General features: G+C 32.6%; 1 protein-coding gene across 2 annotated transcripts in view; it reads left to right on the forward strand.

The window, feature by feature from the left end:
• The window catches only part of LOC119829243 (nephrin), a 336,867-nt gene that overhangs the window by 306,736 nt on the left and 17,284 nt on the right, over positions 1 to 12,847 (forward strand). The window contains exon 15 of one of the 2 annotated variants that reach the window (XM_038351653.1): positions 7,231 to 7,410. In XM_038351653.1, the coding sequence (XP_038207581.1) occupies positions 7,231 to 7,410 (180 nt within the window). Of the gene's footprint in view, positions 1 to 7,206; positions 7,411 to 12,847 lie in introns of both variants that reach the window. The other variant, XM_038351643.1, reaches the window with a different exon arrangement.

A 12,847-nucleotide genomic window follows, 5' to 3' on the forward strand; every position in this document is an offset into this window, starting at 1 on the left:
ATGACATTTCCAGGTATCTGTCAGTGACTCCTATAAAAGGCCGCGTACAACCAAAAATTTCACGACAGTAATATATTCTGAGCGATCTAATTCAATCCCATCTCTTTCGTGACACAGTAAATGTATTCATTTCATTGTCAAAGCTGTCCTTCTACGGTACGAAACGCTCGTTTGACAGGTGTGTGCGTGTGCCTCTGAATGAATACATTATAGTAAGAGGCCTCTAAACAAACGCATTACTTTAATAATGAACTGACGCCGTTAAATATGTCCAGGCACGAGAGAGTCCATGTGATGAAAAAATCTGGTTAAAAGGCGGCTAGTTCTCTATAGTCTTACTATTATTTTCTTATGGCTTCCCGTGAAAACAAAACATTTAGAATCGAGTGGTAACTTTTCATAAAGAAAAACAAATAACATACCCTTTATACGCAATGACAATTATGACTATTTGATTTTTGTAAAAAAATAATAATACTATAGAACCTGACATTAAATAAAAAGTAGCATTTGAGCTAAATTGCATGAAAAGGTGCACAAGATGAAATACAGTAAGCCTTGATAATCGATAAAAAGGAATTTGTGTATCTCAAAAGTGAAAAGAATTTTAACTCATACTTCTGATGCATCTGGCTGAAGCTACAACCACATTTTGCAGGGTAATGGATAATTTCGTTGAGCATAAATTGAGCAAAGACCGAACTATTTTTTGGAAGAATTACATAATAATATGAGCAGCCTATAAAGAAAAATATGTTCTTGTCTATTTGCAGATATAACACAGACAGGTTTCTTGTATTAGCGTCAGTCTCCATTTATTTCCAATTTAATTAGCAATCCTCGCTAACTCTTCATACAAACTCGCGTTTCGCAGCTCCACGGTGGCTTTAAGCCGCGGGCAACTTCAATCATTAATACGCGCTCATGATTAATATTTATAATAATTTCATGCAAACTGCCGGTTCGGCGTTAATTTGTGGCAATTTGCGCGCTACGCACGCTCCACTCGCAATCGCCTGACATAGATACATGAGGTATCTAAAACTGCTATTTTAACGTTATCCTTTTCTTTGATTCAGCTTTATTATAAGTTTATTTTCTCTGTACAAGATGGAGACATGTATCGTTGCGTTTGTCCATACAAAGAAGTGAATTAAATTTCTGTTACTTTGATTGGTTTTCGTTTGCCAAGAGTTTCTGTATGATTCTATCGAATCGATCACATAGCCCTGTAGTTCATAGCTACCGTATTCATCAATGTAGCTAAGTCAGGAAAATGTTTTACTATCTAAATGTTATGCTAGAGACCCGCCCCGGGTGCGGGTGCAATAATACCTGATATTTATATATATTATATTAACCTTCCCCTTGTATCACTCTATTTATTCTATCTGTTGCGTAATTCTTAACATCTAAGCGTACAAACACACTGATGGCGGAAATCGAATGTTTTATGCTATTTAGTGATTTATGAGTCCCACAAAGTAAATAACATATTTTTTTCTTTTTTGGTGGCAAGAAGTAAGAAGGAGTAAATAAAATTGTTTTACATATTTGTGTTTATGTAGGTTAGTATATTGAGAACAGAACAACTCAAATAATCACGTAAAATATACTGGATTAGTATTTAATTTATTACTTTTCAGGGCGTTTCAATTCAATATTTAACCGTTTGCTTTTGTTAGTTTTAGCTACCAATACGATGAACTCGCAAATCATATTTGAAAGTTAAAATCCACCATCACATTATAATTATATAAACCAGAGAAACTTCAGTTTCAGTTAGCGTTAATAGTTAGTTGTTTGAGAACTAAACGGCCTCGTAAAAGCGCTTTGTTGTACAAATGGGAGCTTCGGAAAAGAACTGCTTCAACTGATAAGAAACAAATTACTGCGGGCCGGACGTGCCTCGCTGTTTAAACTTCGACAGTTGTGGCGACTTTTAATTATTTTATAAATATATTATCGGGTACAGTCAGCAACCGCAGTCACTAACATTTAAGATATATTTCCCTACTCTAATATAGTCGCTGGTAATTCATATAACAGCTTTTTAACATATATGTAATAGTATAGACTAATTATAATTTAAACCAGCATATAAACTCAACAAAACATATTTAGAATTAAGATTTTGTTACTTATTGATTTCTCCACTTAAAAAACACTATAAGTTTGTATTTGTATGTTTATTTTCGTAGTTACACTGAATCTTTTTAATGATCTGCATAATGACAAAATACCGCCTGGTAAATTATTGTTATACAAATAATGCACTTGTTCTCTCCTTTCTCCTCCTTCTCTAATCTAATTTCTCCTTCTCTAATCTCTCTAAAAATAATTAATGGTGTTTTTGTAACAATTTTCAAATGGTTGTGTCAGAAAGGCAAGTCGGTGTTATATTTTAAAAATTCAAGCCTCAATATCGATCCATTTTCTTCTTCAGTAGTCTTTCACAAACAAGAGAGCTTTTTGTAAAAGCCACTTGAATAAAAAATGTACACAAAAATTCGCGTCAAAAAACCATGATTCTGATTTGATTTAATTATAAAACATTTTTATAAGCAACCTTTTCCTGTTTTAACAGAGCCAAAGCAATTTCAGATTGTACAATATTGTTTCTGGGATATTTTTAATTTTTGAGTTGTTATCAATTACTTGGCTAACGCTTCCACGGCTTTTTTTAATTGGGAATGCTTTTAAAAAATTACAATGTTAAAATACCTCTTAAATGTATTATTTTTTGTTTGTGTAACGATTTACAAGACAAGGTTATTTTCATCAATTTATTCGTTTACCTATTTCCTTATTTTTTCTCATAACTTTATCTCCAAGTTGAAGGAGTAAATAGATATAAACGTAATTTATAATCGAATTTATTAGTAAGGGCATGATATTATAGATTTCTATTAAAAAGGAGTAAATAAAATTCAGATTTCGAACAATGATGCTCACACAACACGAAGTTTCACATCTTATTACATCGTATACAGAATAGGCTCGTTGCGTTAGGTATTTTTTTTTATATTCCTATGAGGATCTTTTGATCAAAATCGAAACTACACATTTCGTAAATGTCATTTGATGACAGATCTGAATAGTTTGTTTGCGGTTATTATATTGCCTTTATTTATTAACAAACTAGCGGTCCGCCATCCGCCCACCTTCTCAGCTGACGTCCTTTGATGCGTTAGCCACCTCGAGGGTACGAGTTGGAAACAGTAGTGCCTCATGCCTTATAATATAAGTTTTGATTTTTCTTATGCCATACCAATAACACATACGAAATTATTAAATACATAGAGCAATCATAACTTCATCGCCCTCGCCCAAGTAGTGATCTGACGAAGTAATTTTTTCTTAAAATATTATATACATTGGATTTTCCTATTTCAATAATACACGCAAACAATTGAATAGAAGTTTACTACAAAAATAAAACGAATATATGCCTTTACACAAAGAAAAAATAGTGTAATTTCTACAAGATAAATATTTTCTTTTATTTTTGTATTATTTATCTCTAGGATGTATTTAGGAAAATGAATTCGTGTAGTATTTTTCTTTCGCTGAACTGGTTTATTAAAAAGGATTCGTATTTCAATGCCTTCGCAACGCCTAAGGGATGCTCTAATATTAATTGAAGTTTGAATGGTGAAAGGTGGGAAAAATTTCTCGCAGCCAGTTTGCTTTACTCTTCATGAGAAACAGCTATAGCTTCAAATAGACATAACGATAACATTTACACAGATTTACTATAGATTATATATGTTTTTTTCAACGATGAATCTACAAAATTACACATACGAAATAATATAATATTCTGTTCAAAACAGCGAAAAATATTCCTAATAAAAAATAATTTAAAATTAAATCACGAGGCAGTATCCTTACCTGCGCCTTTCACCAGGTAGCATGGTAACGTCTCACCTTGTATCCTTTTATTTTTTTTGTATCCTTAAAAATTTAAAAATAAATAAAAAAAATATATAATTTAACTTCGAAAGCCGTACCATTTTTCCAATAAGTAACACCAAATATACCTGGCGGGATTGAAATAATTCAAATGAGAACAGTAAAGGAATGGATGCCTCGAGCAATGGAATTTGCATAGGCTGAACGCACCTGCGCACAGGATTAATTATTGAAGTTTCCATTCTGACGGAGTGCTTCAAGACACCTGTATATGTCACTCCCAATTTGAGCGGGTTATACCTCGTTTGGAAATGTGAAAGGGTGCTTTTAGTTGTGTCTATTTATACGTACAGTCTGTAGAATACAAATGTTTATTTGCTTAATCTTTTAATATGAAGGATAACTATAAAAGAAGCCCTTAGTTTAGTTTCTATATTTAATTTTTGCATATTATGATATAATTTATGCGAAAATTAGTGCGGATGGATTGATGTATCTATATTTGTTATTCTTTCAGGCGAAAATCACAAAGCAATTTTGATGATAGTTGACAATGATGATTATATATGACATGAGTTATAGAAATACTTGATATTTCCCGCGGTTTCGTTCGCAACGCACAACTAGCTTAAAATAAAATTGTAGCATTAAAAATAAATATCATACAACTCAAAGTATTCAAAGAAGCCTTTCCCATCGCGGTAACATGACAATTTAGTATGAAATACAAGTTTAAATTACATGCAGGAAACAACAGCAGTTTTACAATTAAAAGTTCGAAACTCCAATCTGAACCCTAATGAGTGCTAGTGAACCATTAAAACCCTTTGAAATATTATTTTTCAAATTGTAGTTGTAAAACTATGTGTGGTATTAAATAGATAAATTGCGCACACCATTTTACAAAGAGGTGTAACGAAGAAAATATAAGCTGAAGTTGAGTGGATAATAATATTATATCAATTATTGATTTAAAAGGTTAAAATGTATGTTTTTATATATTGTTTATACATTGATAGAACCATCTACTGAACAATATATATTGAAAGTATGTTTAATGTTTAATTAATCAATAAACGTAAATTGTAATAAGCAAAAATATATCATATGTTTGCACTATTTCAAAACTTCATCTCATAAATCCTCCGATACATAATCCTATAAAATATAAAGTGAAAATTTAATTCAATCAAAGATAATTTAGAAATTGCCCTATTCCACATTAATAATTCAAACGTACCGTGACGCATCGCAAGCATCCGCGTGGGACCGCAGCGACTGGATGCGGTCACAACATGCATTCATTGCTGGATGAAATTCGGACACAATATATTGGGAAAAGTGGTCAATATGATCACGTTCAATGCCGCAGACGCTTCTGTTAAATTATTGGCCCGAATATTCGATTAAGAGATGCAAATTATTCCATTTTGCTTCGGACACCACTTGGAAAGTTGTACGTGCGTAGATGGTATCGAATATATTTTTAATGGTCACTGCTAAATTACCCATAATTAGTTTAATTATTCGATAGTGTTGCCAATCAACTGCAACCTTAGATCATGATGAGTGTAAGGGCTTACGACGGAATTATATATTCAAAGATACAAGATATTACCTTCTTGCCCATTAAGCAAATTGAACAGGAAGACAAATGTGAAGTGCACTCAACCTCTATACTTTACAATATAATAGACTTCGACGTTGTTTTGTAATAAAATATCAAAAACAATTCTAAAGAGACCTGTTTAACGGTTCAGTATCTGATACTTTAATCGGCAAAAAAATTGCTGAAATGAATATGGCTTAATAAGACCATTTTCGGGTAAATGATATTGTTTTATAGTTTGCAAAATATTGTAACAAATATGCTAAAAAAAATTGTGTTATTATGTCTATAGAATTCAAGGTTGTAATGCAATATTATGACAATACTATTAAGTTCTTATAAGATAACCGATTGCTTGTAATGTCAATTTTCGTATAAACTGATAAATTCAGTTTGCAACAGCTTATAGTTTCACAAGAAATATAAAGAACTAGCCTCTTACTCTATCTTCGCCAGGTAAGACTCGGCATGCATAAAATGCTTATTTTCTATGAAGATAATCATCATCAAAAATGATGATGATTGTATACAATAATATCAATTAATTCTTATTACGCAATAAAATGCGTCTGTATCTCAGCCTAAAGCCACAGAAGAGTAAACGCACCGCACTAAAGCAACAAATCAATACCCACATTCCAGGTCTGCCACCGAAATAGCCAACTCTGCTGCGGGACCTTATTAGAGCCGAGATAATTAATATTTAAACAGTCGAAGAATGTCGTCCGAAATTTAAGCAAGTGCAGAGTTCCCCGGCAATTTCATAAGTTGGGAGTTACCAGAATGCCGGCACAAACTTCCCGCTCCACTGCACTTATCCTTCTGTTTATTTAACGATCCATCTGGCGATTATATTCTGGCAAGCATCATCTGTGGACGAAAAGTTTCGTCTGTTTTTGTAATATTATGTAGCTGTGCCGAGGTTAATAAAGACTATTAATAATTCCGTTGCACCGTTGCAAGATGTTAGGTTTCCATCTTTATAGAGTGCAAGCGGTTAAAGTGTTTGCAGTTGCATAAACAGTATCTGATAATACCTATTAATTTTTTAAACTTTTTAAAATGACTATAAGGTGTATATGTTAAACAAGGTATTATAAGGATAGCGACAAACATTCAGTGAAATTCTGTTGGATTATTTCATTGTAAAAGAAATGTTATATTCACTATAATAATATTTTATTCCTTATAACATAAATTTCCTCTCGCAGACGTAATTATGCGCTCGATAAGCTTAACCCGTAATTGGATCACTAAATTATAGTGCAGCGAGCGTATTTTTATTCAAATGGCATGTTTTATGATATTAACGTTTATTATATTTTTATTAGCCGCTGCGGTGTTGGTTTCATTTCGAAATCCAGATGTTATACCATTTCCTCCACCATTACTGGATTATGACGTGTGCAATAAAGAAGTTGGATTTTATATTTCCTTTCTTGATTTCTTACTTTAGTTTTATTTGGTTGAACAATAGAAATTTTCATATTTTCCTACGGTGTGTGACGATGTTTTTTGGAAAAGATAATTGTATAATCTTACTTGCAATTAGTTTATCAGGCCAAGCACAGTAACTAGCCTTTAGATTTCAGTTATTGAAAACATTTTCACCATCAGATAGTACTTTTGAACATTGTATATGAATGAGTATAGTAAAGTGAAGACGGTCCCTAATGTTGCAGCATCAGAAACATCTCTCGGCGCAGGTGCCGCCGGCGCAGCTGGTGCGACGGTTATCGGCGCGGGCGCAGCGCTAGCGCTCGCGGTGGCCGCGTGGCGGGCGGCGCGGCGGCGGCGGGCGCCGAGGAAAGCTCCCCCTTCCGCCCAGCTGGATAAACCCACTGAGCATGACGACGCGGAGCCTGATCTTATACCTAATAACTATTGTGAGTAATTATATAAGTAGCAATATTTGTGTGTAGTCCCTTATATACTGATGTATTATTCATTGAAGTTATATAAGCAGTAATTAAATGTGAATAAATATTTTTAAGACTTCAAGAAATAATGCACATTAGATTACATAATGTGATTATATTACAGCGGATTTTAAAGTGAATTAGTAACATTTTACTTTTATTTTTTGGTTGTTTGTTGAGTAAGTTCTTATAATATATACGTTTAGTTTACAGCAAGCTTTAAATAAAAAACATTATTGCTTAGGCTTAATGTTCTACTTCGAATGGATTCTAGAATCAAATCCTTAAGATTCGTGTGTTTTCTCAAATTGCTAAAGCGATATTAAATTCAGGTATATCGTGGATATTATATTCTAAAAATAATTCGCTAACACCGCGACACCCAATTTCATCATACACATTGGATTGAATCAGAATAAGAATACACAAAATAAACACGCTTCAAGGAATGTAAGCGAAATCCCAGGCAATAGGTATTATCCCGAGGCACCGACCGCAGTAACATAATTTACTATGATAGCAAGCGTAAAAAATAAGAATGTCACAAATAGACTTTACCATATCAGAGCTTAACGTTTACATTAACTTTTGTTTTGTAAACGTTTTTGTTGTAACTATTAGAATATTGAAATGTCATTATTGTTGGGTTTTGGATAAAGTTTGGGGTTTTCCATTCGGCTATAACTATAGTCTATCTAGACATTAATATACATTACTGTCTGTTCTATCAGTTTTAGAAGGGTATAAGAGGGAGAACCAAGAGGGTTCAATAATAAATAAATATTTAAATGTCAATGCATACAGATTTGTTGATGCGAATTTGAAATAGTTTGTAAAATATTTGAGAAAAAAGAGTTCATCGTAAAAAAAATTGTGTATATAAAGTAAAAAAAAATGGTTGCCTGTAAAGTCGGTTTGACGGGCGAAAATTTTACGTGACAACGTCTTTTTCTCGGTAGAATATTTATTGATATGAATATTATTAAATTGCACAATAGGAACAAGGAATTGAATGAAAATAAGAATTGCACAAATTTTAACTACAGAAAATATATTTTGTTTACTAAAACGACAGAGACAGAGACACAAGCACGCGCACGCGCCGATTCAATGCGCCTAATTCTCTAGTGCTGCGCGCGCGGCGGACCGGTCATTGTTCGGTGACTCATCGTAACGTTACCGGGCGTTACACTTTTTCATGAGTGCCTCCGAGCCGCAACCTAATTTAAGACGTTGTCACGTCAAAACCTAATCATCATAATACATTATAATTACAATTTTCAATTTGTTACAACCTAAATTATTTGCAAGATGAATTTTTACCGAAAAATGCAATTTTTTAACCCCGAGTGACGTCATGTTGAAGTGGTTACTAGATCATAATTCAATGTGGATATGGCCTAAATTAAAATTGCTCTAGTCGCCTATCAAATTTCAACTATATTATTTTTCAAACGAAAATATAGTTGAAAATTTAAAGCCATCTAGCCGTATAGCTTTCGCTACTATTGTTTTAATAAAGTTTTTCAAAAAAAAATTACGCCCATAAAATGCTTTGGAAACGAGACTTGAATATTCGGGCAGAAAATCCGTGTCGGCTAACATAAAATTGTGAACCTATCGTGTTTTGTCGTGAAACAGAGGAACGTCTAAAAATATGCGATGATAATACATTTTTTGCATTAAAGATAATTGAATTGTTCTTAAAAATACATTTCGTAATGTCCAAGAGGTCTTATTATAAAAGCATTCCTATAGGAAATAACAATCACTTTACATACGTACCGTTGTATATGAAATTTGTAAATGAATTTGCGTTTTAATTAATTTTTAATTAATTGCAAAAATATTTCCTAATTAATAAACAATAAAGAATAACAAACAATATTCAAGTTTTAAGAGAAAGAAATATGAAATAACAAATTTGAAAATATCATACTCATTACACTAATAAATAATTAGAAATCTGTAAAAGTGTATTTATGGAACATATGTATCAAGCCTTACTAAATATTTTCTTACCGAAGTGGTTAAAAGGTTCAATCAAGTAGTCAAAAAGTGTTACTATCAGTGGCGTAGCTATCATAGGGCCAGGTGGTGCAGTGCACCAGGGCCCCGGAGCTCAGGGGGCCCTCTAACCTCAGCTTTGAATGAGGGGGGGGAAGGCGGAAAGAGGGGAGGAGGGCCAAAATCTTTCCCTATGCACCAGGGCCCCTGTCCCCCTAGCTACGCCACTGGTTACTATATTTTGATGACTTAAATATCTTAGTCATAAAAATATATCAATATAATGTGACACAACTCTAACCTACTCTGAAAATCCGTCCTAAACACAAATGCACATACAAACACAACGAAATAGCTTACCGAAGAACTAAATCGTAATAAACGTTGCATCGTATTTTGTCAAGCGTGCACTATAAGTTGTTAAGCCAATTTATACTCGTACGTAAAGGATATAAACAGAGGGTATTAAAGATTTAAATAGAGGATACGTGGAGCTGTCGAGTCCTCTTTGGAGTTTAGAGCATTATTCTTTCAACGGGCGACTGAGAATGGCGAAGATAGCAAATAGTATCGTTGTATTTACTACCGGGATAGGGTTGTCACGACAGTTCTGGAGGAAATTTTTCGTGTATAAAACTGTTCAATTTCAGAGCTATAAACTGTGTGTGATCTAGATTAAAATTAATGAGAACTCTGTTAGAGCGAGCTACCTAATGATTCGCCTAAAAGTGAGCGAGTGAGGACTTCTGCTTGAATATGATGCCCATATTTAAGGAATGAAGAAAGGATTCACGACGGTATTAGTACCGCACGGTTACGGTTAATTCCCTTAAATGATTTGACGAAAAAGAGTGCGGGAAAGGAACGGACCTCCGGCTCCCCCACTCATCGCCCGAATCACATAGCCCTCATGCTACTATTTCATGACGTTCTTCCGAAGCCCGCTCAACTTCCACATGAAATTTAAATCTAATTGAAAAAATATAGATATAACCGTGTAGTTCTATAACCACATGTTGTCTACTACCTATACATACTATCATAACTAACAAAACAACAGTGATATTCTAAAAAAAAAAAACTTTCAAAATGATTTAAATAGTATCAGTAATAGAAATATAGTAATCAAGCTCTGTTATGCTATAAAACAAAGCTGTTATATTATGCTTATTTATTAATAGAAATTAGTGAAATCCATCCACCAGCTCCTATATGAAGGAAATGGCAGCGAGAGATGCATGTACCAAATATATGTTTAATTTTTAAATGCAAGTATTTCTTGTAAAGGATAATGATTTTTGTTTTGAGTTTAATTCGTTTTATTTAACTTGCAAGCAAGCAATTTGGTGATGCGAACACACTCGTATATTAACACGGGTCGTATAGACACGAATTGATAAAATGTTTTAAGCTTGGTTTCGTGTAAATAAAATATTCACGCGTAAACTGTGAAAACAAAAGTTGTTTAATATTCTATTAAGGAAAGGTAGACCTTTTTGGTAAAACATTGGTACGTGTTTGTTAGAAAATTTGTCCCTTTCACAAGTTGCGTTCATTTATAATCCAAATCACATTTTCATCCACATGGCTTCGTATTTGATAATACCAACCGACTCTTGATAAGTATTATTAAAGCACTTTAAATGTCGCCCACGAATACGACTGATAATAATAATATATACTTATTTTATAAAGAGGTAGGTATAAAGACAGTTAACGTTTGTGAATTTGAAATTTTATGACGTAGTAACCTAAATAATCTAATCTCTATTCTCTGTATCTAGTGAACCACTTAAAAAAATTCTATTACATAAAGAAACCTACGTTGTTTGTGGGTGTCGTATACTATATTTTATTTTGTTTTACTCGAGACAACCCGGAGGGAACTGGGAGGCGTGGCTAGTTTATATATAACGAGCGAAAATGTTATAAATCGATTATAATCGGATAAAGAGAAGTGATGTAAAATCTCCATTGAAAATCTGGTATAAAACGGCCATAAACTAAAATACATTATTGCGGTTTTCGTACCACGTAAATATTAGATTAAATTATCGATGATGTTTTTAAATTAATTTTAAATTTTATTATGTATTATGTTTGAATATATTATTCATAAGTTCACATTCAAATATTAGGTATTGAGTAACTTCACCGTTATTTGTGGTGTAGACATAAAATAATTCAATTTAATTATATAGTTATATGAGGCCGTATTTTTTGGATTGTTTTTGAATTATTTTAGTTTTGTCTTATGTATTATCTTGAAAGACAACTAATACGATACTCTTATAAAAAATAGCAATTAAAAACAGACTTAAAAAGTTCGCCTAATTAATTGGACGAAATAATATCTATACAAAGGTTGTCAACATGTCCAAACTTCATTGCAAAGTATTAATTAAATTTAGCACCTTATTTCGCAGCAGTTACGTTAAAATTCTATTGTTGACGTTCATTAGAAAACCCTGCCTAAGAGACGCAAAGCAGAGTTTTGCTTCCGACAATTTTCGAGTGTTATTGTGTCTAGTTGTTTACTGTATGTCGATAATATAAAAATATGTAAATAACGGTCTAGCAGCAAGTAATTGAAAGCTTATATCTTATGTGACAAATAATAATATGTAATAATTAACTTCTAGATCGAACCAATATATATTACTTATATTTACGTGTGTGTAATTATGGTATTATTATTTTATGTTTCACTGGTTTAACTTTTTACCTTTTAAGTATTTTTGTTTTCACTTGTTCTGTTGGTTGCGTGGAAGAGATCACTTGTAAGTGATAAAGCCGCCTTCTGTGCTGTATGTCTTAGTATAAGTATTATTGTATTAATGTCTGCTATGTTGACAGCGCAATAAAGTGCTTAAAATAATATAAAAATAAATAATGTTCATACGAAGTTTCTCAGTAACATTTAATTAAGATTATAATATACTTCACAATGAAAATTTAAAGCTCATTTGAAGTAGCTTTGTTGTTTATTTTGACAAATTTATCTCAGATTTGGCAGTTATTTGATTGCGGAAATAATTATAGCAAATAATCGCTTTGTTACTGAAATGTCCAACGTTTTACCTCATTTATCAATTTGTTATTGGAGTTTTGTTGTTGAAGTTCTACATTAGCCTTTTGAACTATTCTATTTTCTTTACAAGCAAGTTACCGTATTGATCTTTCAAATCGAGACTGTATGTTAATCATTATACTCAATACTCTTCCGCTTTTATTTTATACATTAAAGTTCAACAGCTTTATGGCAATGATATTCTGATACCGCACCTATTAATTATGTTCTATACTTTTTATTGGTAGGTTTTTTTTTTTATATTTCTCTTAAGCTTATGTTCCCCATTGAGCTCTTCTTCAACAGATTTTACGTCCCTTCAGTTGG

Source organism: Zerene cesonia, chromosome 1 (genome assembly GCF_012273895.1).
Source record: "Zerene cesonia ecotype Mississippi chromosome 1, Zerene_cesonia_1.1, whole genome shotgun sequence".
Taxonomy (NCBI): domain Eukaryota; kingdom Metazoa; phylum Arthropoda; class Insecta; order Lepidoptera; family Pieridae; genus Zerene; species Zerene cesonia.